Source organism: Oryctolagus cuniculus, chromosome 7 (genome assembly GCF_051225735.1).
Source record: "Oryctolagus cuniculus isolate XC-2025 breed Fujian yellow rabbit chromosome 7, ASM5122573v1, whole genome shotgun sequence".
Lineage (NCBI taxonomy): Eukaryota > Metazoa > Chordata > Mammalia > Lagomorpha > Leporidae > Oryctolagus > Oryctolagus cuniculus.
In genome coordinates this window covers 44,990,944-45,017,902 of record NC_142873.1, presented here as the reverse complement: position 1 = coordinate 45,017,902, position 26,959 = coordinate 44,990,944, and the positions used below count along the sequence as shown (strand labels likewise).

The following is a 26,959-nucleotide window of genomic DNA, read 5'->3' as shown; positions in this document are numbered from 1 at the left end:
ACGGTGGACGACGAAATAAAGGGGTGAGGCTCTGCGCTCCTGATCCCTTTCCCTAAATAAAGATAATTACCCCGTGTTCCCTTCACCCTTAAGGATCCCCATTTGTCCCATCCGCCGGCAAACATAAGACTGAGCGCAGGGAGCGGCCCCCGCACCCTGAGGGCACCACTGGGGGTGGAGAGAGTTAAAAAAAAAAGGGGGGGGCGCGCTAGAGAGGAAAGGAGGGGAGCATGGCGGGCATGAGGTAGTGAGTGAAAGCGGGGATGGCGGGGGAAACCGGGCGCGAAGGAGGGGAGAAAGAGTAAAAGGAGAAGAAATGAAGGGACACGAGCTGGGGGCGCGCGAGGCCGAAGTGAAAGACCGGGGCGCGCGCGCGGAGGGGGGGAGGGGATGAGGTGAAGGGGGAGCGCGAGGCGGGGGCGCGCGGTGCCGGGGTGGGGGGAGGGGGACGCAAGGCGGGGGCGCGCGGGCGGGCGTCGGCTCGCGGGCGCTTCCCCTCCCCCCGCCCCTCCACCTTTCCCTTCCCCCACCTCCGCCACCACCGCCTCCTCCCAGCCTCCCTCCCTTCCTCGCTCCTCACCACCCCCGGGCGGGCGGGCGGCCAGGCTGGCCTAGGCCAAAGCTCCTCACCTGGCGGTGGCGGTGTAACTCCCGGCTAGCTCGCCTGCTCAGGCGGCGGCGGAGGCGTCGAAAAAGGAAGAGGCGACGGCACAGTGGGCTCCGGACCCCGCTGACGGGACCAGGGGCGGGGGTGGGGGAGGGGGGCGGGCCGGACCGGGGCGGGCGGGCGGAGCAGACACTGCGGTACAGACGGGGGCAGCGGCGGCGGCGGCGGCTGCACCGGCGGCGGCGGCACCACACAAACAAGGACGCTGATTGGGCAGCTGCCAAGCGCCTCGGCTCCGCCTTACCCACACGCCACGACGCCCATTGGGCGACCTAAGCCGGCCACCCCGCCCTCCTTTTCTCGGCCATACCAATAGAAGATGGGATGCCGGGACTTCACCCCACCCTTGAAGAGTGAGTGGCCAGAGAAGTGTTGATTGGCGTTTGTAAGATCCAATCCTTAACGGAGAAGGGGGATGGTCTAGCGGGGGCGCGTTAATGGGTACCTCGGCCAGTCCCAGACACATCCGGGTCTTCGACAGCCCATTAAGTGTCGGGGGTCAAAAAATCGCTTCAGGCTGCAACTTTACCTTAGAGACGTTTTGGTCCCCAGGCAGCCGCCGTACCCTAGTCTCCCAAAACCAGGATTCCCCTTTCGGCCAGCTCTCATTCTTTCAATTCTAAAGATGGAGACTGGCGAACGGCGCTGGGTTCTGCCGCGGGCGGTGGTTTCATCGCGACAGAATCCAGGAATTTCACGATAGAACTAGCTGTAGGCTCTTGGGCCTTTGCTGTCTGTCTGGGTGTGGCCTGTCTCCGTCTGCCCGAAGCCTTAAGCTTCCTGGTGTTCATACCTCTGTTTGGCCCTGGCGTGACCAAACCACGGCAGCAGAGAAAGAGACGGCCAGCAAATTACTGAGGAATTACGGGGTGCAGAGCCCTCGCTGCTCGCTTGGGATCTCCTGGTCTGGTTAGGTTCACAGTGAGGAAACAGACCCTCCACTTAATAGACTCAGGGCCCGGGCTTCTCCCAGCTTCTCTCACTGGCCTCCCTGCTGCCCCCGAAACAGCTAGGCCCACTGCAACTCAGCGTTTATCGTGCAGGTGGAGGGTAGGGGCCGAGCATCATAGAGTCCGTGTGTTGAGGGAATAATAACGTTAAAGATTTTGCAAGGAAGCCGTGTACCAGGCATTGTGCTAGGAGCTTTCATGGATTATCGCATCCCCCCCCCCCCCCAGTATTGAGGCAGGTATCATTGTCCTGTATTACAGATGAGAAAAATGAGGCACAGATCAAATAACATGTCCAAAGTTGCACCTTCAGTGGCAGAACTTTTGAATCAGGAATCTAAGCTTCAGAGACTTAACCCAAAGTCAGACAGCAGGATAGTGGCCACATAGTGATTTGAACCGAGAAATAACGGGTTCCAGAGGTTTGTTGTTGTTGTTTTGACAGGCAGAGTGGACAGTGAGAGAGAGAGAGACAGAGAGAAAGGTCTTCCTTTGCCATTAGTTCACCCTCCAATGGCCGCCTCAGCCCGCGCACCACGCTGATCCGAAGGCAGGAGCCAGGTGCTCCTCCTGGTCTCCCATGGGGTGCAGGGCCCAAGCACTTGGGCCATCCTCCACTGCACTCCCGGGCCACAGCAGAGAGCTAGCCTGGAAGAGGGGCAACCAGGACAGAATCCGGTGCCCCGACCGGGACTAGAACCCGGTGTGCCGGTGCCGCTAGGAGGAGGATTAGCCTAGTGAGCCGCGGCGCCGGCTCCAGAGGTATTAAAACACTTAGAAGTCGTGCTGTGCTGGGCCCTGCGCTGGGGAAGCAGGTAAAGCTGCTGGCTGCAATGCTGGCATCCCAAATGGATGCCAGTTCTGAATTCTGGCTGCTCCACTTCCATCCTGCAGCTCCTTGCTGATGGCCTGGGAGAGCAGCAGAGGATGGTCCAGGTGCTTGGGCCCCTGCACCCATGTTGGGGACCCCGGGGGAAGCTCCTGGCTCCTGGCTTCCAACGACCAGCTCCGGCCATTGTGGCCATATGGGGAGTGAGCCAGTGAATGGAGGATTCTGTGTGTGTGTCTGTGTCCCACTTTCTGTAAATGCTGCGTTTCAAATAAATAAATCTTTAAAGAAAAAAAAAAAAAAAGAAGAAGGACTGGCGCTGTGGTGCAGTAGGTTAAGCCTCTGCCTGCAGCGCTGGCATCCAATATGGGCACCAGTTTGAGCCTGGTTGCTCCACTTCTGATCCAACTCCCTGCTGATGGCCTCTGAAAGCAATAGAAGATGGCCCAAGTGCTTGGACCCCTACACTCACTTGGAAGACCTGAAAGAAGCTCCTGGCTCCTGGCTTCAGATCAGCCCAGCTTCAGCCATTGTAGCCATTTGGTGAGTGAACCAGCAAATGGAAGACCTCTCTCTTGTCTCTCCTCTCTCTCTCTGTAACTCTGCCTCTCAAATAAATGAATAAATCTTAAAAAAAAAAATTCAAACTTAAAAAAACAGAAGGCATGCTGTGCAAATGGAATGAAATTGTAATGAGGCCATGGCCACATGAAGACATGGATAGACACACACATTCACACACATATCTGAATTATTTTTCCTCAAGATAATATTTTTTAATCTATGTGAAAGGCAGAGTGACAAAGAAAGACAGATCTTCCATCTAATGGTTTATCGACTTCCTCTGGGCTCTCACATGGGTGGTTAGGATCTGAGTACTTGGACCATTATCTGCTGCCTCCCAGGGTGCACAATAACAGTAAACTGGATCAGAAGTGGAGACAGGACTCAATCCCGGGCACCCCGACATGGTATTCTGGCATTCCAAGTAGTGGCTAAACCCACTGCACTACAACACACACCACTCCAATTATTATTTAATTTTTAAAAATATATTTATACAGAGCCAGCATTGTAGTGTAGTGGGTAAAGCCACCGCGTACCACACTGGCATCCCAAATGGGTGTCAGTTCATGTCCCAGCTGCTCCACTTCTGATCCAGCTCCCTGATAATGGCCTGGGAAAAGCAGCAGGAGATAGACCAAGTGTTTGGCCCCCCTGCTACCCAAATGGGAGACCTGGAAGAAGCTCCTGGCTCTAGTTTTAGCTTTGGCTTGGCCCAGCCCCAGCCATTGCTGCCATCTGGGGTGTGAGCCAGTGGTTGGAAGATCTCTGTCCTTCTAGATGTCTGGGCTATCATCTGCTGCTTCCCAGGTGCATTAGCAGGGAGCTGGATCAGAAACAGAGTTCAGGCCGGCGCCGCGGCTCACTAGGCTAATCCTCCTCCTAGCGGCACCGGCACACCGGGTTCTAGTCCCGGTCGGGGCACCGGATTCTGTCCCAGTTGCCCCTCTTCCAGGCCAGCTCTCTGCTGTGGCCAGGGAGTGCAGTGGAGGATGGCCCAGGTGCTTGGGCCCTGCACCCCATGGGAGACCAGGAAAAGCACCTGGCTCCTGGCTCCTGCCTTCGGATCAGCGTGGTGCGCCGGCCACGGCGGCCATTGGAGGGTGAACCAACCAACGGCAAAGGAAGACCTTTCTCTCTGTCTCTCTCTCTCACTGTCCACTCTGCCTGTTAAAAATAAAAAATAAAAAAAAAAAAAAGAAAAGAAACAGAGTTCAAGGCATTCAACCCCTGCCACCCATGTGGGAGACCCAGATGGAGTTCCAGGCTCCTGACTTCAACCTGGCCCAGCGCTCTGTTGCAGCCATTTGGAAAGTGAACCAGCCATTGGAAGATTTCTCTTGCTCTTTCTGTCACTCTGCCTTTCAAATAAAAAAAAAAAATCTTAATTCTTCCATCAGACTGCAGGGCTCTAGAAGGAAGCCCAAAAATGAGACGCAGAAGCCAAGAGGCAGAGTGAGTGATCATTGTTTGTGAACCAAGCGAGATGTATAGAACGGTGGGATTATATGATCTACTGGGGAGGGACTGAACCCTAAAATGTTCTCTCTATAGTTTGGGGCAGAGCTGAGCACACTCCATTCCACAGAAACTTACAGTCTTAGGAGAGGGCAGGTTCTCCCTTGCAAAAGGTCATTGGGGGCCGGCGCCTTGGCTCACTAGGCTAATCCTCCGCCTGCGGCGCCGGCACACCGGGTTCTAGTCCCAGTCGGGGCACCGGATTCTGTCCCGGTTGCTCCTCATCCAGTCAAGCTCTCTGCTGTGGCCCGGGAGGGCAGTGGAGGATGGCTCAAGTGCTTGGGCCCTGCACCCGCATGGGAGACCAGGAGGAAGCACCTAGCTCCTGGCTTCGGATTGGCGCAGCACACCAGCCGTAGTGACCATTTGGGGGGTGAACCAACGTAAAAGGAAGACCTTTCTCTCTGTCTCTCTCTCTCTCTCACTGTCTAACTCTGCCTACCAAAAAAAAAAAAAAAAAGGTCATTGGGGATGAAATAGAAAAGGTCGATTCCGGGGAGTGGGGTCTGACCACAAACAGGGGTGACCTGAGGGTTGCCTCTGACATAGAAGGCAGGTGCCCCAAGCGGCAGCTTACCCTGCTGTCACTACACCCACCCAACTGCTATCTTAAGTGGACAAAAAGTTGTTTCCAAACTAGTGTAGTCTCCAGGTAAAGAACACAGTCTTTACACAGACCACCTGCCGTTGGATTTTGGTTCTAGCTCTTAACAATTGCAGGACTTGGGTGCAAGTTATTTCTTTATTTTTAATCTATTCTTTAGGTAGAGTAGCAGGGAGTTGGATAGCAGAGTGACAGAGAGAGAGAGAGAGAGAGAGATCTTCCATCCATTGGTTTGCTCCCCCAAATGGCTCCTACAGCTGGGACTGGGCCAGATTGAAGTCAGGAGCCCAGAACTCCATCTGGGCCTCGCACGTGGACAGAGGAGTCCAAACACAAGGCCCATCTGCTGCTGCATTAGTGGGAAGCTTGATCGGAAGTGGCGGAGCCAGGACTTGAACCAGCACTCTGATGTGGGGTGTTGGTGTCACAGGCAGCAGCTTAACCTGCTGTGCTTTAACCTCTGTTCTCTATGCCCTAGATTCCCCATCTGTAAAATGGGGGTCATAAATAGTGTAATTGTGAGGACTATAAAATAGTGTATTTAAAATTCTGAGAATTGCCAAGGACATAGTAAACACTCAATAAACATGATAAATAGTGACTGTTATGCGAATTTTCCTTGCCTTTCCAGCAAGGTCACCTTCCTAGTCAGTGTACACACAGGATAAAGCACCTGTTATGTTATCAGGCACTCTTCCATGTGCTGGGGACAAAACAGTGAATGGGACAAAGCCTTTCCCCTCACAGAGGATACATTCCTCTTTCTGGAACCTACTGCTTTGCCAATTATTAGTCCACTGTGTTCTCTGCTGTCTGAAAGGCCATTCTTCAAAACCTGTGAGAAACATGGTGATACAAGATACCAAGAAGGCCTAAAAAAAAAAGCCTTAAAACATAATTAAGCAGGCCATGATGGGGGACTTGGAACATAGAATGATAAAAGAATGGGCCAGTGCTTTGGCATAGCTTCCCATTTGGGTGCCAGTCCTGGCCACTAGTGGCATGGCTGTTGCAGGCATTTGAGGAGTGAACCAGCAGATGGTTCACTCTGTCTGTCTCTGCCTCTCTCTCTATAATTCTGCCTTTCAAATAAATAAATCTCTCTTTTTTAAAGATTCATTTATTTATTTGAAAGAGTTACAGAGAAAGACAGCTTCCATCCACTGGTTCACTCCCCAAGTGGCCACAATGGCTGGAGCTGAATGATCCAAAGCTAGGAGCCAGGAGCTTCTTCTGGATCTCCCACACAGGTGCAGGGATCTGAGCACATGGGCCATCCTCCACTGCTTTCCCAGGTGCGTTAGCAGGGAGCTGGATCAGAAGCAGAGCAGCTGGGACTCAAGACAGCACCCATATGGGATGCTGGCACTGCAGGTAGAGGCCCAACCTACTAAGCCACAGGGCTAGTCCCGATAAATCCTTTTTTTTTAAACACAGAAAAATTATAAAGAAAGAAAAATAAATGAGGCCAATTGGCTTTAGTCCCCATATGTATGGTTCCTTTATTTTTACTTTTTTGATTTAAGAGACAGGAGTCCGGCACTGTGGCATAGCAAGTAAAGCCAACCTCCTGCAGTGCTGGCATCCCATATGGGTGCCAGTTCAAGTGCTGGTTACTCCTCTTCCAACCCAGCTCTCTGCTATGGCCTAGGGAAGCAGTGGAAGATGGCCCAAGTCCTTGGGCCCCTGCACCCGCATGGGAGACCCGGCAGAAGTTCCTAGCTCTTGGCTTCGGATCGGTGCAGCTCTGGCTGTTGCAGCCATTTGGGGAGTGAACCAGTGGATGGAAGGCTTCTCTCAGACATAAGACTTCTCTCTTTCTTTCTCTGATTCTGCCTCTCTGCTTTTCAAATAAACAAATAAAGGCCGGCGCCACGGCTCACTAGGCTAATCCTCCGCCTTGCGGCGCTGACACACCGGGTTCTAGTCCCAGTCGGGGCGCTGGATTCTGTCCCGGTTGCCCCTCTTCCAGGCCAGCTCGCTGTTGTGGCCAGGAAGTGCAGTGGAGGATGGCCCAAGTGCTTGGGCCCTGCACCCCATGGGAGACCAGGAAAAGCACCTGGCTCCTGGCTCCTGCCATCGGATCAGCGCGGTGCGCCGGCCGCGGCGGCCATTGGAGGGTGAACCAACGGCAAAGGAAGACCTTTCTCTCTATCTCTCTCTCTCACTGTCCACTCTGCCTATCAAAAATAAAAATTAAAATAAATAAATAATGTTTTAAAAATCCTATTTAGGCTGGCGCCATGGCTCAATAGGGTAATCCTTCGTCTGCGGCGCCGGCACACCGAGTTCTAGTCCCAGTCAGGGCGCCGGATTCGGTCCCGGTTGCCTCTCTTCCAGGCCAGCTCTCTGCTGTGGCCAGGGAGTGCAGTGGAGTATGGCCCAAGTGGTTGGGCCCTGCACCCCATGGGAGACCAGGAGAAGCACCTGGTTCCTGCCTTCGGATAGGCGCGGTGCGCCGGCCGCAGTGTGCCGGCCGCGGCGGCCATTGGAGGGTGAACCAACGGCAAAGGAAGACCTTTCTCTCTGTCTCTCTCTCTCACTGTCCACTCTGCCTGTCAAAAAAAAAAAAAAAAAAAAAGGACGACCTTTCTCTGTCTCTCTCTCTCACTGTCCACTCTGCCTGTCAAAATTAAAAAAATAAATAAATAAAAATCCTATTTAAAGAGAGAGGGGAAGGGAGAGGGAGAGAGAGAGAGGAGAAAGAGAGAGAAAGAGAGATCCCATCTGCTGGGGCTAGGCTGGACAGGAGCTGGGAATTCAATCTATATCTCCCATGTGGGCAGCAAGAACTCAGTGACTTGAGTCATCACCACTGTCCCATAGGGTCTGCATTAGCAGGAAGGTGGAGTCAGGAGCCGGAGGTGAGAATCACACTGGGTACCCTGATGTGGAACATGGGCACCTTAACCAGTCAGCTGCTAGGCCAAACACCTACCACTGTCTGTTTCCTCGGTGAAGCTAACATTTATTGAGTGTGCTTAGCATTTCCTATGAATTATATAATTAACCTTTCCGTGCCCCCCAATTTGCAAAGAAAAAAATTGAGGCACAGCAGTGAACTAGCTTGCATGACATCATAAAATTAGTAAGTGGCAGAGAGGTTTTTCCTCACATTTGTCATACTTGAGCCTACATACACTCTAAACCTTGGAAAAGAAATTCATCCAAGTACTTTGGGTGTATTCTTCCCCCCATTCAACTTGTCGCTCAGCTGTAGGACAGAGATGTGAGCTGTGATGGGAAGGGACGGGTGTATGATGAAGTGATTTGGATGCTGAGTGAGACACTTGCACCTCGTATTGGAGTGCCTGGGTTCAGGGCCTGGTGCCATTTGATTTCAGCAGCAGTTGACCTGAGTGCTCAGGACCCTGATGCCCACAGCTCCCAGCTCCTAGCTTCAGCCTGGTCTGGCTCCAGCTGATGCAGGCATTTGGGGAGTGTACCAGTAGATGAAAAATCTCTGTAAATGAGTGTTTGTCTCTCTGCCTTTCAAATAAATAAGATGTCACAGTAAGCACGTTGCTATTGGAATTCTTGGATATTCTTCTGGTTAAAGAATTCTTAGGGCTGGCATTGTGGCATAACAAGTTAAGCTGCCACCTGCAGCACCTGCATTCCATATGGGTGCTGGTTCAAGTCATGGCTACTCCATTTCCCATTCAGCTCTGTTAATGCGCCCGGGAAAGCAGCAAAGGATGGCCCAAGTGCTTGGGCCCTTGTACCCTCATGGGAGACCAAGAAGAAGCTCCTGGCTCCTAGCTTCAACCTGACCCAGCCCTAGCCATTGCAGCCATTTGGGGAGTGAACCAGCTGTTGGAAGATCTCCCATTTTTTTCTTTATCTCTGTCACTCTACCTTTCAAATAGATTTTTAAAAGAAACAAGGAAAAAAGAAAGAGGGTCTGGCGCTATGGCATAGTAGGCTAAGCCTTGGCCTACAGTGCCGATATCCCATATGGACACCAGTTCAAGTCCCAGCTATAGCACTTCCAATCCAGCTCTCTGCTATGGCTTGGGAAAGTAGTAGAAGATGGCCCAACTCCTTGGGCCTCTGCACTCACATGGGAGACCAGGAAGAAGCTCCTGGCTCCTGGCTTTGGATCAGCCCAGCTCCAGCCATTGCAGCCATTTGGGGAGTGAACCAGTGGATGGGAGATCTCTCTATTTCTCTGCCTCTTTCTGTAATTTTGACTATCAAATAAATAAAATAAATCTTAAAAAAAAAAAAAAAAAGGGTGCCGGGCCAGGGCAGTGGTATAGCTGGTAAAGCTGCAGCCTGCAGTGCCTGCATCCTACTGCATCCTACATAGGTGCCGGTTCAAGTTCTGGCTGCTCTACTTCTGATCCAGCTCTCTGCTATGGCCTGGGAAAGCAGTAGAAGATGGCCCAAATCCTTGGACCCTTGCACACATGTGGGAGACCTGGAAGAAGCTCTTGGCTCCTGGCTTCAAATCAGCTCAGCTCCAGCCGTTGCGGCTGTCTGGAGAGTGAGCCAGCAGATGGAAGATCTCTCTCTCTCTCTCTGCCCATGCCTCACTGTAACTCTGCCTTTCAGATGAAGGAAGCCCAAAAATGAGAAGCAGAAGCTAAGAGGCAGAGTGAGTGATCATTGTTTGTGAACCAAGCGAGATGTATAGAACGGTGGGATTGTATGATCTACTGGGGAGGGACTGAACCCTAAAATGTTCTCTCTATAGTTTGGGGCAGAGCTGAGCACACTCCATTCCACAGAAACTTACAGTCTTAGGAGAGGGCAGGTCCTCCCTTGCAGAAGGTGGTTGGGGATGAAATAGGAGAGGTCGATTCCAGGGAGTGGGGTCTGACCACAAACGGGGGTGGCCTGAGGGCTGCCTCTGAAGAGGATGTCTCCTAATAAGACAGATGGAGTTTCCTAAGCCCCTGGCTCTCTCCTGTGCTGGTCCTCCAGGATACTGGGAAAGCATCACAATGGAGAGGGGACTCTGGCTTGACGGTCCCAGCAGTCAGAAGTGGGACCTCTCTCTCCAGGCACTTGTCTCCTCTACCAGGAATCTGCACCAAAAATGTGGGTAAGTTACATCTTCACTGATACTCCCGCCCTCCTTCCCCAAGGCATTTCTTTGTCACTAATTCCCACTGATCATTGGTTTTGCAGCTCCGTTAGGAGTTGTTTCCTGTGTTTATTTCGTTATACAGGGAAAAAAAGGGGGGAGGGGAGAACTCCAGGGTAGCCGAGGGATGAGAAAAAGGATGCCCATCTCCCTGATGTCCATGTGCAGCCAGCACCTCATTCCAGCCCCTTTCAACCCCTCACTGAGACCCTGGTTGGAGGAGCACTGCCTGTATCCAGAACAACCAGGGAGGCCTAGGGTGACTGCCAAGCCCCTCAGGACACATTAGCGCTGCCCACCAGTCACTCCCAAGGAGAGGGTCGTCATCCCCTGAAGGTCCTGGAGAAGTTGGGGGGGGTTGGGATTGGGGGGAGGAAATAAGGCAAAGATGAGCTCAGGGTCCCAAGAGAAAGGAGCCTTTGTGTGGGGTACAGATGAGGGACAAGGGGGTGATTGTGTGGGAGGGCCGGAAGTGCCACACTGACTGGCACTGCTATAGGCAGCACCAGCTTCACCCCCTGGTGCTCCGAGAACTCCCTAAGGGGCCAGGACCAGACGCAGCCAGGAAAGCAGGGACCACCTGATGCCTGCAAAGGGTGCCGGGATGGAAGGGAGGATGCGTAGACAGGGGGAAACAACAGGTGTACCCACCCCTACCGCAGACTCAGGGAACAGGAGGCAGAAGGAAAAAGACAGAAGCAGCTTTTACTATATTTACATCCAAACTTTGCAGGGAATGAGCCTTATTGCACAGGCCAGGGCCCCAGGTCGGGGAGGCATTTCCCAAGGCGGAGTGGACACGGAGGCTTAGGACTGGAGAGGGTACCAGTACTTCGTAAGGGGCTCTCCCGCTGCCTGTTAAGGAGCTACAAACCCGTGGACCATGGTGCCCCATTTCTCTTCTCTCCCCTGCTCTCCATAAGAACCTCATTAAGCAAGGGGGCTGTGGCTCCTGAATAAATAACTTAAAATAAAATACAAACACTAAGGTAGAAAAGCACGGAGAGCCTTGGGCTCCTTCGACCACGCCAGGGGAGAGGGCCCACCATCGGTGGGGAATGAGACCCCCTCCCCCCTCCCATTCAGGGCAAAGGCTCGGGAGCTCTGTATCTTTCCAGTTGTTTTTTAAAACAAAAACTTCTATGATGACCAGGGCAGTGCAGATCTGTGTGTGCCCTGGGAGGGAGTGCCTGGTGGAGGACAGGGGAGGAACAGAGCTGTACCAGCTCCCCCAGGCCTCCCGCAACATCAGCATGAACAAACTGGGCAGGCTGGAGATGGAGGAACTGTGCCTTTTGCTAACAGCGGGTCCCCCTCTCTGCTGCCTCCTCTCGGAGCCTGTGGCTGAACAGGCTCCGTGGCCTGTTCCCAACTCCTCTGTGAAGGGAGCGGGGAAGCAGCTTAGCTCTAGAGTCCTTGCTCTCTCACCACCCCGCCTGGGGCTGGAGAGGGCAGCTTCAGGGACCCTAGCATTCCAGGGGTGCTCCAAAACATTTCCGGCAGTCAATGGCCTTGGGCGTAGGCATCTGTGCCCGCCGCTGCCTCAGCTCCTCCTTGCCCATGCTGCTGGCCAGCTTGTTAAAGGCGGACTTGTACTTCTTGTCGAAGGCCCCTGGGGAAGAGGGTGTGAATCAGTGCGTTAGGATCCCTGCCTTCCACACCCGACCCCCAGCTCCCTGAACTCCTTGGCCCCTGCCTGCCCCTCACCTATGTCCACGTGGTCCTTGCCCAGAGCAGCCATTGTCAGGAATAAGATCTCACGGTAGATGCCCCTGGAGTGGAGGTAGAAGGGCATGGGTCAGAGAATGGGGTTATGCAGCCCAGAACAGTCCAGCGACACCCAGATAGGAATACTGTACCTCTGCAGGTGCAGGCCAGTGGGAGGGGGCCCCAGAGTTTCCAGCAGGAGCCCCACAGCCTTATGCACCTCATTGAGTCCAACGTGGCGCAGCACTGACTCCAACAACGCCAAACTAAGGGAGGCGGGTACTGGGCCTGGCCACATAACCCTCTGGGGGATCTGGCCTGGGTAGAAGGAAGGAAGGAAGGCCACCAGGATCACTGAGCCCTCTGGGAATGGGACGTCCCTCTCCCACCCTAGTCCAGTACCAGACTCACTGTGAACCCTCCAGAGCACATAGAGAGGTGGACAGCTATTGGGATCAGGGGTCAGGATATCCCACAGCAGCCGCACCTGCACAGAGGCTGGATCAGAGGTTAGCCAAGGAGGTGGGGCCTGGGGGAGCAGAAATAGAGAAGAGAGTTAGGCTCACGGAATGAGAGGACAAGAAGTGACAGGTGATGTCCAAGGAGACAGAGGGGCATTACAGGACAAAGCCCAAGGACAGGAGGGCAAGGAACCCTTTCCCTGACAAGGACGTGGGCTCTTGGGAGCAAGACTGTTCTGTAATGGACCTCCTATTCACAGGGGTAAACAAGGCCGTGCTGCTGTTTCTCCCCGGGCCTGGAACCCCACAGGTGCTGTATCAGTGACTGTCAGTGGAGTGAGCAGACCGACATTACTGAATCCTTTTCTAGGCCCTAGCACTCACAGGGAATCTGCACCACAGCCCTGGAAGTGAGGCTCAGGGTGGTGAGGGCAGAGGGGAGCAGCCAGACCAAGCACAGCACACGGCAGAGCCTGAGCTCCTTCTGCGAGGCCAAGGACAGTGCAGAGGGCTAGGAGGGTACAGAGCTGGGAGATGAGGAGGGAGGCACTCAGGATGCAGAAGCCACGTGGGGGGCACTGACCTGAGGGGCTGGGGGCCCATCACAGGAGGCCAGCACCAGGCCCGGCAGAATACTAGGCAGGCCCAGCCGTTGGAAATACCACAGAAGGTTCCAGAAGATGATAGGGTGGGCAGCAGGCAGCTCAGGCAACGCCAGCACTTCACTGCCCTCGTTCTCTACCAGCGACTCCAGCTCCTTACGCAGCACCAGGGGGCTCAGGTATGCCCACGCGCCACTCTCCACTCGCCGGGAGGTACCCTGCCCGGCACAACGTGGGAGGACAGTGGAGCACTGTGCCACAGCTCCCTCCCCAGAGCCTGCCTCCCGGTGAGCTGTCACCCTGGCACGCCGCCCCCCTCCCCTTGCACGTCCATTTCCCCACCACCAGCACCATGACAGGGCCACACACTCCCTGCCGTCCTCCCGTGCCTCTGACCCAGCCCTTACCCCCATGTGCCCGTTGCAGAGCTGGGGCTCGTCCAGGGCGAGGCAGAGCCTACGGTCACTGAGCACGGGGCCAGGACCCCCAGGGACGGGAGCATCTCTGCTGCCACTGGCACCAGCAGGGGTCGGCTTGGGGCTGGGGGCACTGCGGGGGGACAGCAGGAGGGGTAAGCTCTGGGACCTCCGCCTCCCTGTCCCACCCGCAGCACTTGCCCTGCTGTGGACACCTGGGTCGGGAATCAAGGGTCTGGACGCTGAGCAGGGGCACGAAGGGACAGGCGCAGAAGGGGCAGGTTGTGTTGAGGTTAGAGTCGTCCGGTGCCCAGCCGGCCATGATCTCCTCATCGTACACCAGCGAATCACAGGCACGGCACAGGGAGCAGCTGGACAGCAGAATCTGTGGGAGAGGAGACCCCGCCCGGGAAGCAGGCCCTGTTGGAGCGCTGCTCCCCCTGCAAAGCCCAGCGCAGGCTCCTGCCACCTCCTCCCCACCCCGCCTCTGTGTCCCCGCACATCTGGGTGGGAGGGGTTCCTCACTTCCAGGGAAGGTGGCTGGGAGGACCCAGGGGTGTCACTGAGGCGCTCTGAGGAACGGCGGAGGCTCAGGCTGCTGAGAGAAGATTCTGAGAGGTCCCACTCACTGCCCAGAGAGGCCGAGCTCTGCCATTATACGAGAAAGCGTGGTCGGCAACCCCGTGTTCCTCTTCACCCAGGAGGCTGACCTCAGCCACTGCTCAGGGCATCCTTCCGGGGCATTCTCCCAGGTGGCGGCCCTCCCCGGGCCTCCCAGTGCCCAGGCATCCGGAGCTCCCCTGGCTGGCTACCTCGGACGCAGTGGATCCAGGGCGCTCCCGGGGGTGCAGGAGGCTGTCCATGGGGCTGCGGCGGGCTGGGGGTGGCAGGTCAGCGGGCAGCTCAGGTGGGGGAATGCGGGAGGCAGGGGAGCGGCGGGAGGGGGTGAGCAGCTGCTGAAGGCGAGCACCCAGCCCTCGTCGGGGGGTGCCCGCCTCCTCCTGATGCCCAGCAGCCTTGGGCCCGCGGCCACTTAGCCCTTCCAGGGCCTCAGTGGACTGGGCACTCAAGGCAGGGCCTGAACCCCCTGGGCTGCCCCCAGGTGCCAGCTCCTCCCCGGTAAGGCTCAGGTCTGAGAGACTTCCATCATGCCAGGGCACAGGTGAGCCGCGGGGTTCCAGCACCCCCAAGGCCTCTATCACTGCAGAACAAAAAAGAATCCAGGAAGCTATGCCCAGTGCTCCTCCAGCTGCCCCTTCCCGTGAAGACCCAGGCCTTGGTCGCACAAACTCAGCCACCAAAGCCCGCACCCTGACAACGCTCGGGCTGCACTGCCTCCGTCTCCAGCAGCCACCGCCCCGGCCACCCCTCCACACGGGCAGGTGGTTGGGAAAGCTGGCTGGGGGGAGGGGGAGGGCAGATGAGGGCACTCACTGTGGGCCACACCGGCCTCCACAGTGGGCTGTGCGCCTCGGGCACTGCCCAGGCTCCCGCTCTTCACCAGGCGCCCCGCAGGGGAGGCTGGGTCCCTCAGACTTCGCCCAGCCCAGGTAGTCTGGCGCTGGAGTGGGCGGGTAGGGGAGGGGCGCTCCAGACAGGGCTCTGTAAAAGACAGGGATGGGGTCTGGTGGCAGTCACCTGGACATCCAGCCCCCTGCTCCACAACACAGCCCCCTGGCTGGGCCTGGGTTCCCCCCAGGCAGAACTCGACTGGTTGTGCTACCAGCCACGTGTAGCTATCCTCCTGCGGGAGCCCAGCCGCCTACCTGGAGGCTGGCCCCAGCACTCCGTGCCTCCCTTCCGGAGCCTGGCAGCTCCAGCCAGAGCCTGCGGGACCTGTCCCCACCCACCTGTCTGGGAGCTGCCTGCCTCTTGCTGTGCTGCCGGCTGCTGCTGCTGCTGCTGCTGCTGCCGCCGCCGCTCTTTCAGGGGTTGGCGGAACTGAGCAGCTCCCAGGACAACATTCCGGAGCTTGGCCCAGCGCAGGCGCCCACCCGGTGTGCCCGACGGCCACTTGCTTTCCAGCACAGCCTGCCAAGCACAGTGCCCATCAGGATGGCCTACTTGGACGCCCTGACACCCACCTCTGGTCCCAGGGCCCCTAGAGCCACCTTCCCCTTCAGACATCCTGCCTAGGGCTGACTGTCCCGGCCAGTAGCTCAGCCAGCAACAAGAGCTCAGAAGAGCAGCTGCCTCTGAGCCCGCCTAGCAGAAGCCAGGAATGACGAAGAAAATTTGTATCCAGACTCTGCTACTTATAAACTATATGGCTGTGGGAAAATTCCATTGTTCTGCTCCTTAGTTTCCTCGGCTGAAAAACAAGAGGCAGCTGAGTGCAGGGGTGAGCGCCAGACTTCAGGAAAGGAAAGGTGGCTGCCCCTGCGTCCGGAGTCTGACTCCCTAAGATACACTGACCCCGCAACCGTGCACGGAGTCTGACTCCCTAAGATACACTGACCCCGCAACCGTGCACGGAGTCTGACTCCCTAAGATACACTGACCCCGCAACCGTGCACGGAGTCTGACTCCCTAAGATACACTGACCCCGCAACCGTGCACGGAGTCTGACTCCCTAAGATACACTGACCCCGCAACCGTGCACGGAGTCTGACTCCCTAAGATACACTGACCCCGCAACCGTGCACGGAGTCTGACTCCCTAAGATACACTGACCCCGCAACCGTGCACGGAGTCTGACTCCCTAAGATACACTGACCCCGCAACCGTGCACGGAGTCTGACTCCCTAAGATACACTGACCCCGCAACCGTGCACGGAGTCTGACTCCCTAAGATACACTGACCCCGCAACCGTGCACGGAGTCTGACTCCCTAAGATACACTGACCCCGCAACCGTGCACGGAGTCTGACTCCCTAAGATACACTGACCCCGCAACCTCATCTCCCCGGACAGAGTAAGCGGGGGATGATCATCCCACCCCATGGGGCTGCTGTGAAGAGAAACTGATCGAACATGACTAATGTGTCTGGAAGAGTGCCTGCATGCTAGCTGACACTCCGCTGTAGCCAGGGCTGTTGAGTGTGAGAATCAAGGCAGTCAAATGGGAAGGAACCGTGTGGAGGCGCTACGGAGCACGTAGGAGCACAACGGATGCCAGCGGCTGTGGGACCTGGCTTGACCCTCCAGGCTTAACCTCCAAGGAGCAGCACCCCTCCCCACTCCGCACTGTGAGCACACCCCAGTGCAGGCTGCTGCCCCACCCCTGCCCCCAGCTGGGTACCTTGTTGTAGTAGCCATAGGTGATGGTGTTGGGCACAATGCCCGCCCGCCGCATCTCCAGCATGACCCGCACAGACAGCACAGGCTGCCCATAGTGTGAGCAGAGCTGCATCAGCACCCGGTAACACACCTGGGCCAGGACACGCACAGTGTGCTGGGAGACCCACTCCCGACCGAAATCTTCAAGGCTCAGTAAGCACCCTCTTCCCGCTCCCCCAGTTCTCAGGGACCAGGGACCAGGGACCTTGCTGTCCCCAGGCAACTCCTTAACTCCTTCCTGCAGACTCTGCCCCCAACCATCCCCAACACCTACCACCCAGCAGTCTCCACTCTACGCCCTGAATACGCTCATTCACTCAGTAAATACCCATGGGGCATCTGCCCAGCTACAGGGCCCCCTATCTGCTTGCCCTGGCCCCACCAAGGCTCCTTCTCATAGACCCCAAGCTGCACAAGCCTCATTGGGACTGGTATGAGCGTGGGCACACAGGTAAGTGGCTGCCTACCTCGTCGGGGAGCACCACTTTGCGGCTCTCCATCTGGCGTAGCACTTGGTAGGCCGTGTGCAGTGCCCGTACCCGGGAGGGTGCCGATCGTACGTAGGCAGGCAGGCACAGGAACCACAGCCCGTAGCAGTGCCCCAGCAGGCACCGGGCCCACAGCTCAGGCACGGTCGCTGACTTCTGTGCCATCCGCTGTGCAACCTTCATCTCCTAGGTGGGGCAAGGGACACACCAGAGTAAGTACGATGCCAGGGCAGGTCTGAAAACAGGCTGAGGAGCATCCCTGTGCTCCGAGGAGGCAGGAGGGAGCCTGCATTGCACAGGTGTGACCCTGCCTGGAGAGACAGACAAGGCAGCCAGCCCCTGGATCCCACAGTGCTCAGGAAGAAGATGCTAATGATGATGGTGACCACGCAGACAACAGCTAATGCTCATATAGTGCTTTTCTATACACCAGGAGCCTTCAAACCTCCTCCTATCCCTGTGGGGTAAGTACTACTGATGTTCCCACTTTACAGATGAAGAAACTGTTGCAGCAGCCCTTGACCTGAGCCAGGTCCCTGGGTGGGGCCCACCTGTTGGCTACCTGTTTGGTTCTGCGAGGGGCAGGACTGCTGGGGGCACTCCGGGAGGTGCCCGGCACAGGCAGTGCCCCAGGTTGCTCTTGGGGAGATTCAAACAGCTCAGCCCGTAGTTCTGGGAACCCATCGTAACTGGTAGGGCAGACAGAGACATCACAGTCAGCACAGGGCCAGGCAGGCTGGGCTGGAGCAGCGTGCGGGGCCCGGGGACACGGAAGCATAGGAGAGGCTCTCACCAGAACTGGGGAATGGGTTCGCTGCTGTCTGGGACCGGGGGCTCCTCGGGAGGCGTGATGAAGACGGTGAGCTCACTTCCCGACAACTCTTCCAGCTCCACCAACGGAGTGGGCTCAGGCCTTTCCTGCTCGGCGTGGACCTGTGGCAGGAGGACACGACAATGAACATTAAGACAGTGGATATGGGGATAGTGCTGTGGCGCAGCAGGTGAAGCCGCCACCTGCAGTGCCACCTGCAGTGCTGGCATCCCATATGGGCGCCAGTTCGAGACCCAGCTGCTCCACCTCCGATCCACCTCCCTGCTATGGCCTGGGAAAGCAGAAGATGGCCCACGTCCTTGGGCTCCCGTACCTGTATGGGAGACCCAGAAGCAGTTCCTGGCTTCTGGCTCCATATCAGCCTGGCTTTGGCCATTGCGGTCATTTGGCAAGTGAACCAGCTAATGGTAGATCTTTCTCTCTGCCCCTCTACCTCTGCCTCTCTATAGCTCTGCCTTTGAAATCAATCAATCAATCAAAAAAACAAAAAATACTGTGGACGTGGGGCAGAGCCAGAAGATGTCTCCCACCCCCGTGAAGCACATCCCCTGCGAAGGAGTGGGCTACTACGGATGTGAAGCCAGCCCTGGCAGGGTCCACAGGCTGCGCACTGTGTAACTCCAGGGGCACTATCCTACTCACATCTGAGATACAAAATCGCGTTGACAGTGGCCTGGGGGCAACGGAGACAACCAGGAGGGAAGCAGACCTACAGGTACACAGAGGAACAGTGCCCAGAGTACCTTGTCGACGCAGGAGTCAAAGAATTCCAAGGCAGCATGCCGAGCAGAGCCGAAAGAGCACTCCTCAATGAACTGGGAGAACATCTGTGTGTGCAGCAGCTGGGAGTACAGCTTGTGGCTAGAGCGCTCGCGGGACTTCAGGAAGCCTGGGGGTGATGACAGTGAGGCAGAGGAGGAGGCCACCAGGGCTCTCTACCACAGCCACACCTTCCCCACACCCCCTAGTGGCTCCCAACCCACTCAGGATCCCCGACCCCTCTGGCATAACCACCCCACCGACCGAGCCAGCCAGCCTAGCTCCCCCAGTGCCATGGTCCCATGGAAATCCCACCCTTTCGTCTGAACTCATTGTCTCAGACAGGGGGTTCTCCCAAGGTGGGTCCCTAAACAGAGCTTGGCCTAAGGGAGCTGCCCGCCACAGGAGCCACACTCCGTCTGCCCCACGCCCAGGGCTCCAGAGGGCAGCGCCACATCTGGCTCCTCTGTGCACCCTGACTCCAAGAGTAGAAGAGCAGACAACTCAAGGCAGGTGCCTGGAAAACCACTCGCAGAGTGCAGGAGCAAGCAGCCAGAGTGGTTTCCAGGGCCACCTGCCCCCGCCAGCCGCCCCCTCCCATGATGCAGTCTCCAAGCAGATGCAGGCCCTCTTTACCCTGAAGGTGGAAAAGGTTGTCCACGTCGCGAGCGCCCTCCGAGGGGGCCTGGGTGAGTGGGCGCAGGAATTCCCGGTAGCCCTTGAGCAGGCAGGCCATGAAGCGGAGGAAGGCACCCTGGACCTCTCGCTCCAGCCGGGCCCGGCGGCCGCACACTGCCTCGTAGTCGGTCAGCAGGAATTCCAGGGAGGCCTCCTGCTCGGGTCCAGTGTATGCTGGGGACCAGTGGGCCGGAGGGTCAGGGCCCACACCCACAGTGCTTGTGTCAACCCTGCGCTCCACATGGGAGTCCTCCACCCCAACCCACCTCTGTGCAGCCAGCTGCCGCTACAAAATTACCTTTGGCTGACAGCTTCAAGCTCAGCTGTCCTGCAGGCCAGGACTATGATCTGCCCTTTCTCAAATCCCCCTCAATGCTGTCTCCAACCTCCCCAGGGAACACCCAGCAGCCCACAGGCCTCCCACCCCCACCCCACCCAGGCTTCTCACTCTGGTCCAGCTGCTGGTACAGGTTAGTCAGAGTGGCCAGCAGAACCTTGTAGGGTCTGCGAGGCAGGGTCCGAGGGGAGAGGGGCTTCTTTTCCTCGGTCCTGTGAGAGGAACCCATAGGGGAAGGGTGACAGGGCTCCACGTGTGCCCGAGGCCCCCTTGGAGCCAGCAACACGCCACATGCCAGCCCTCTCCCACCCACCACCCGCAGACCCCAGAGGAGACCCAGTGTCTTACTGGAAGAGCGTGTTGGTGTCAAGGTCGACACAGATGACGTCGGCCGGGGGGTCATGCAGATCAAAGTAGCTGGAGTGGATGCCCACGATGAAGGGCACAGGGGCGCTCAGCACGTCTGCCAGCACCAGGGGGCACAGCGGAATGTAGGGGCACTGCCAGTGCAGCGGAAAGATCATCTGCAGAAACCAGAGGGTGGGGTCGGGGAGCCGGGGGCGGGGCAGCAGCAGAGGGCACTGGCTTGGGGAGGGGGCACCTTTGGCAAGAGGCCGCTGGCTGGAAGTGGAGGCCAGAGAGTCTCTGTGAGAAGTTGTGTGTCCCTGGAGGTCATCCGCAGGGGGAGGGACTGAGGAGCCTCCCCAGGAAATGAAAAGTTAAGGGCAAGGGGCAGTGGTTCCAGGGAAGGCGGCTGGGACAGGGTGGCACTCACCGAGACAAGGGCCTCACAGACACTGGTGAGCAGGTCTGGCCGCAGCGAGTGCACCAGCAGTTTGTGCTCCGTGAGCACGGCCAGCAGCAGTGTGACAGCCAGCTCAGGGCCCAGGCTCTGCAGCAGCTGCAGGAAGCTGGCACCGCTGCGGGCAATGCGGAGGTGCAGAAGGGGTCAGCAGGAGACTCTGGAGACCCCTCCCCAGTCACTGGGCACGGACCCCACCCGGACCCAACCTGCATAGGCCTCAACAACTGCACTTCCCCTCCCCCACCTCCCCCAGCACCTGGGCACACACCTGAGGGGCAGGGGTGAAGACACAGGTTGACAGAGGAGCAGGTTGTCGTAGGGAGACATCTGGGAGGGCAGAGAGCCACAGGTCAGGGGGGCGCTGGCCAGCCCCTGCCACGCTGCCCTTCCTTCCACCCAGCCCAGCCCCAGGCTCTGCGCTCACCTGCACTAGGATGCGGGGTCTCTGTGGGGAGGGGAAGGGGACGTTGTGAATGAAGTGCGAGATGTGCCTGGGGAAGAGAGGGAAACGGGTGAGAGGCCGGCTCTGTGGCCCGTCCCTGTCCTGCCTCCACATGTTCTCAGGAAGCTCCTTCTTCCCTGAACCCCGGCAGAGCCTCTGGCAATCAGAGGAAAGGTCTCCCCGGGACAGGCACAGCCCCTTGCTGGGAGCCAGCCAGCAAGGGGACACCAGACTTCAGGCCCCACTCACCCCCTCGCTGGCGACATTTCTCCCCGCGGACCAATTGCCCAGCCACATACACTGCAGCCCACCTCCCGCCTCTGCCCTAATCCCACCCATCTCTTCCGGCCTCCCTATCCCCTCTGGACTCCCCAGTATCAGGGGACCCGTGCTCACGCTTCCAAGGGCAGGCGGTGGGGGCCTGAGACGGAGTAGCGGTAGAGGAAGGTGAGGAAGGCGCGAAATGCAGGGAAGGCGGGCCAGCGGGACAGCACGGCGATGGCTCGCCGGCTGCGTACAGCTCGGCCGCCCAGCGCCCGGCCCCGCTCCACGGCACTCAGCAGGCCCAGCGCCCGTGCCTGCCGCTCCGACAGCCTGGCCCTCGGGAACGCCTCATAGAACTGCAGGGCGGCACCATACACCTGGCGGAGGAGGGAAGGGGGTGGGGGAAACAGAGGGACGGTCAGGCGGGCCCCGCGTGGCCTGACCCCTGACCACGCTCCACACACCCACCTTATCACCAGCGGCACCCGTGAGCACGAAGGTGGAGAAGACGGGCACGGGGTACTTGGTCTGGGCAGGCCAGCACTCGATAGTGGCACCCATGGGCAGGCAGAAGACTGGCACGGACTCGGGCAGCGGGAACGCCTCGTTGTCCTCCTCCGGGTAGCGGCCCAACAGCTCTGCACCCCCGGCAGAGTGGGAGGGGTACCCAAAAGGAGGGGAGTCCATCAGACTCCAGGGGGAAGGAACCAGGATTTGCCAGAGAAGGGCCAGGTGGCAACAGGGAAGTGAATTCTGGGGACACCAAAGGTGCCAGTCACGAGGGACCAGGGCAAAGGGGCACAGAGGAGCAAAGGGTTAGAGGGACCAAGGGGCCACTCACCTGCCTCGTACACCAACGTGTTGCCCTTGGCTAGGCCCACCTTGTAGCACAGATACACCGCTGGGCCCCACTGCCCCGGAAATGGCAAAAGACAGGCAGATGCTCAGCCGACAGAGGTTTCTCAAGTCCCTTTCCTCCCCACCACCCCTAAGTCTTCAAGCTCCCAGCAATCCCGGTGCCCGCTCCGACCTGGCCCTGCTGTCATACTCTCAAACTGAACCAGCCCAGGTCTCAGCGCCCAGAACCCCAGCCCCACTCACCATGCCAGGGTTGAGGTTGCGTGGCAGCCGGCAGTACGTGTGGGGAGTGCCCTCACCCTTGCTGGGCAGCACCAGACAGAGGTCAGTGATGCCCAGGGCGTGCAGCCCTGCCCCCTCTGCTGCCCGCCGGTAAGTGAGGTAGGTGCGGGGGTGCCCGGGGCCTGGAGGGGCCAGGTTGGCTGAGTGGCTGTAGGGTGTTGTGTCCAGCACTTGGAAGCCAGGCTTGGGCCGTTCCTTCCCCTCATACAACACCCTTGGCACAGGGGCAGAGAGAGAGATGTCGAGGTCAGGGTGGAGAAGGAAGACCCCAGCCCTGCCACGTCTGCCTTCCTGGTCCCTGAAGCCTGGCAGCCCCCTGCAGATTCACTGCCCACCTCCCTTCTAGCCCTCCGCTCTGCTTCTTGGTTAGCCAGCAACCCTACATGCCATCTATGGCACCGAAACTCATGAATAAACACTAAGAATGAAACAGACAGGGGCCTGCAATGTGGCAGATCAGGTAAAGCTGTTGCCTGCAGTGCCAGCATCCTATATGGGTGCCTGTTTGAGTCCCGGCTGCTCCACTTCAGATTCAGCTCTCTACTATGGCCTGGGAAAGCAGCAGAAGATGGCCCAAGTCCTTGGGCCCCTGCGCCCATGTGGGAGACCTGGAAGAAGCTCCTGGCTCCTGGCTTCGGATGGCCATGGCAGCCATCTGGGGAGTGAACCAGAGGATGGAAGACCTCTGTTGCTCTCTTTCTCTCTGCCTCTGCCTCTCTCTAACTCTGCCTTCAAATAAATAAATAAATAGATCTTTAAAAAAAAAAAAAAAGAGGGGCCGGCGCCGTGGCACAGGTTAATCCTCCACTTGCGGCACCGGCATCCCATATGGGCGCCGGTTCAAGTCCTGGCTGCTCCTCTTCCAATAACGCTCTCTGCTATGGCCTGGGAAAGCAGTGGAAGATAGCCCAAGTCCTTGGGCCCCTGAACCCATGTGGGAGACCCAGAAGAAGCTCCTGGCTCCTGGCTTTGGATTGGCGCAGCTCTGGCCATTGCGGCCATCTGGGAAGTGAACCAACGGAAGGAAGACCTCTCTCTCTCTCCCTCTCACTGTTTGTAACTCTACCTCTCAAATAAATAAATAAAATTAAAAAAAAAAAAAAACAGACTACCATTGACTGGCTCTGTGCTGAGTCCCTCACATGAGTTATTTCCTTGCCGCTTCTCAACACCCTACAAGAAGGTCTTTCTACAGATGGAGGAACGGGCCGAGAGGGGCTCAAGACCCCGCCCAACAGCAGGGTGGGCAAGCAGGGGCATGAGCACCTGAACCCAAACTTGGGCAAGGACTGTAAGCGCAGACGTCAGCCCCACACCCCCAGCCTCCGCGCTGTTCTGCTCCCATTCCCGTGGCCCGCTCCCAACCCCACACCCCTACCTCTCCCTGTCTCACCCCAGATCCCTCCCAACCTCCCCTGGTGCCAGCATGGGCAGGGGCACACACCCCAGCTCAACGAGGGGGGGCTTGTCACGGCCCCTGCGGTAGCAGATGACGGGCTGAGTTCCACCCAGGAGCCCGGCACTGAGTTCCAAGGGGTGGCCTCCAGCAGAAGTCTGGATGCAGGTGTAGCCCTGGGGCACCTCCTCGCCCAGGGCCCTAGCGATGACTGCCACATCTGTGATGGGCTCAGCAGGCCGGGGAGGGCGCAGGGGACCGCTGGGTTCAGGAACCCGTGCTTCCTCGGGGATGGGTGCTCCGTTCCCTGCGAGCCCAGCTACCACGAAGTAATCCACCAGCCGGGGGGGCCGCTCCTCTGCCATGGCCCCCCCCTCACTCACTGCATCTGGAATGGTCAAGCGGGAGACAGATGAAGCAAAGGAGGCTGGTGTTGCCATGGCAACCAGAGTACCCTTCTTGCTCCCCTCTTCCTCCCTACCCAGGAAAGGCAGGATAAGCAGTCAGCCAATCCAGGACTCTCCCGCCTATGACATCACTAGGCTCTCACTGCCCACCGCAGCTCCTTAAAGAGACAAGCTGCCTCTGATCTCGTGGTACCAGCTCCTGTTCCCAAGGACCCCAGACTCCACTCCACCCCACACAGCTCACCTGGGCTCTGACATTGCTAGTATATCCCTTTTAAAGGCTCTCCCCCTGCTCATTCCCTACACGTACAGTTACAGTAGCACAGAGGTAACAGTCTTTTCTGCAATGACATCATTCACCCTGACCATGACATCATACCAACCGGCCAGGCTTTTTAAGGACTCCTGACCTTCCACGCTAGTGACGACATCAAAAGAACCTCAAGATCCAGCTAATGTTCTTAAAGAGCCCACTGCAACACTTCCCCACAGATTCTTGGGAAAGCTCACAAAACCCAAACTTTCACATCTCCTCACCGGACTCAAGTGTCCTTTTTCCCAGTTTTAACTCCACCAATGTTGCCAAAACAACAACAATAACAACAACACAGCCTCCCACCTCCAGGAACCCTGGGTGTGTCACTGGGTCCAAAGACGCTGTGGGAGATAGTGCCCCCATCGCTCATCCTCTGCCAGGAAGCCAGCACAGAGACAGGAACAGGCCCACACAGTCCTTCCTAACTGTGTTCTCACCTGCCTCCATCGCCCAACCCCAGGGAGTAGGAAACCCAAGGGTCCGGGGGGCACCCAGGGTGCGGCAGCTGGGAACGAGCCCGGTGGGTGGCTTGCAGCCTGGCCGGAGGCCTGCAGGAGTGCTTCAGAGGGGAAGGGAGGTTACTTCCTGAAACAGTGGAGGGGAAGCAGACGCTCAGCGGAAGTCGGCCTATGGGTGTGTGTGATGGCAGCGGTGGGGGTACCGTTGAAGATGCCAGCACAGCATCAGCTTGGCCGGAACCTCAGGCCAAAGGACCGGGCCAAGGCAGAGGAGGCTCTGGGTGCCCAGTCCTGCTTAACCTCCCACTCGGCCTGGGGGGAGCAAGGAGCAAGAAATCTCATGGAGCTAGCTAGGCTGGCTCTCTCCTTAACCTGGCCTCTGGACACACAGCCCCAGCCCCATCTAAATTTAGCCTCCACGTCTGAGCAGCGAAGCCAGGAGTCAGCGTCAGCCTCCTGATTTAACTCTGGGGCACAGCCCCCTTCGTCACCAACGGCCAGCGACCAGGAGCCCTGTGCCCAAGGCAGCAGGCAGAGGCCACTGGCTGGGCCTATCCATGGGACCTGCGCACCTTGGGCCTCCCCTCATCCAGCCCGGTCCTGCAGACGGCAGCCCTCTCTCCCCGGGGAAGGAGACCGGCACAGGGGCCACGCCGTATCCAACGCCCACATGCGCGGCCGCGGGAAGTTCGGGTTGGGGCAGAAGGGTGCGCCGCGGGGGAGGAGGCGGAGGAGAAGCGGAGGGCAGGGAGAAGCGGGCGCGCCGGCGGCCGAGGACGTGACGGCAGCAGCGCCGGCCGCCGCGTGACCCTGGCGGGAGGGAGGGGAGCTCCGGCGCGGGCCCCCGCGGGAGCAGGAGGTGCAGGGGCCCCGCACGGCCAGCCAACTCCGGCTTGTGCCCTCCCCTCCACTTTCACTTCCCCAGGAGAGAGGAACCGGAACCAGATGTGCAGCGCTGCAGGACAGCTGGGGGCGATTCCCCCCGCCCCGCTGGCGCTCCCTCCCTCCCTCGCTTCCCCGCCCGCCGCCCCGCCCGGTCCAGCCCCTACCTGCCTGCCCCGCGACTGCCCGGCCGGCCGGCCCGCTGGCGGGTGGCTCGGAGCGCGGGCTGGCGGGCCGGCGGGCGGCAGGGCTACCCGGCCCCGGACATGGCGCGCCCGACTCGGGCGCCGCTCCCGCCCGGGCGGCGAGTGAAGAAGAGGCGGCCGAGGGCACCGGGGCGCGGGGCGCGGTGCAGGGAAATCCCGGCCGTCCCAGCGTCCCCGCCGCGCTGCGCCAAGCGGGAACTGCGCTGCCGCGCCGCTAGCTCGGGCCGCACGGTCCTCCCAGCTCCCGTGGCGCTGGGGGCCCGGCGCTCCTCCGCGCGCCCCGCTTTCTCCACTCCCCCCACCCCCCCCCGCGGGGCCGCGGGTGCTGCCGCTACCCCTACCCCCCCCCGCCTCGACCGGCGGCCGTGACCCTGGCAAGCGCCTGCCCAGCGCCCGGCCGCCTGCAGCGCGACCCCTGGCGGCTGGGAGGGCCCCCCACACCCGGGCGGCTTCCCCCACCACCCAGACGCTGCCGCAGGATACTGACCCCAGGCGGCCCTGAAGTCCGAGGCGGGCTCCCGTCCCGCCCACGGTCCTACAGTCAGAGGATGTAGGGAGCATGCCTCCGGCGAGAAAGTAAAAGCCCTGAAGGCCTAGGTTGCGGCTTCTCCTACTTCCAGGTTTATGACACACTGCATTCCCTTCCAGCCAGAGCTAGGATCTCGGTTCCCTTTTCTGAAATTGACGACAGCTCTGGAAAGAGGAAGAGGAGAGGCTAGGACTGCAGGGTGTGGGATAGAGGAGGCGGGAGTAACTGAGGAGGCGCACTACTCTTATTATCGTAGGGGGGGGGGGGGGGCAGAGGCCCAGATGGTGAAAGCCAACCCAATCCAGAGAGGAAAGCTTTTGAGAAATGGTTG

General features: G+C 58.4%; 2 protein-coding genes across 9 annotated transcripts in view; both read right to left on the bottom strand.

Annotated features, from left to right (window-relative positions):
* Positions 1-882, bottom strand: part of GATAD2B (GATA zinc finger domain containing 2B) — a 100,664-nt gene extending 99,782 nt beyond the window's left edge. For 3 of the 4 annotated variants that reach the window (XM_051857274.3, XM_051857273.3, XM_017345861.4), the window contains exon 1: positions 631-882. The gene's annotated coding sequence lies outside the window, so the exon portion shown is untranslated. The remainder of the gene's footprint in view (positions 1-630) is intronic. The other variant, XM_051857275.3, reaches the window with a different exon arrangement.
* Positions 883-10,909: 10,027 nt separating this feature from the next.
* DENND4B (DENN domain containing 4B) lies at positions 10,910-26,791 on the bottom strand. Of its 5 annotated transcripts, none has more exons than XM_008264394.5 (28): positions 26,587-26,791; positions 23,879-24,218; positions 22,396-22,648; positions 22,136-22,205; positions 21,763-21,932; positions 21,427-21,671; positions 21,013-21,079; positions 20,857-20,915; positions 20,559-20,703; positions 20,132-20,307; positions 19,895-19,995; positions 19,405-19,620; positions 18,753-18,898; positions 17,971-18,110; positions 17,740-17,866; positions 17,157-17,363; positions 16,652-16,780; positions 15,261-15,441; positions 14,845-15,012; positions 14,223-14,611; positions 13,936-14,058; positions 13,626-13,795; positions 13,402-13,543; positions 12,976-13,212; positions 12,343-12,460; positions 12,084-12,249; positions 11,932-11,996; positions 10,910-11,836 (listed from the first exon to the last, which is right to left on the bottom strand). In XM_008264394.5, exons 2-28 carry the CDS (start codon positions 24,193-24,195, stop codon positions 11,691-11,693), a joined length of 4,473 nt encoding a protein of 1,490 aa, XP_008262616.3. In that variant the 5' UTR covers positions 24,196-24,218; positions 26,587-26,791; the 3' UTR covers positions 10,910-11,690. The 5 variants fall into 5 exon arrangements, with proteins under 5 accessions (XP_008262616.3, XP_008262615.3, XP_008262617.3 ...); XM_008264393.5 differs by lacking the exon at positions 26,587-26,791 and adding an exon at positions 26,061-26,391; XM_008264395.5 differs by lacking the exon at positions 26,587-26,791 and adding an exon at positions 25,584-25,723.
* Positions 26,792-26,959: the final 168 nt, after the last annotated feature.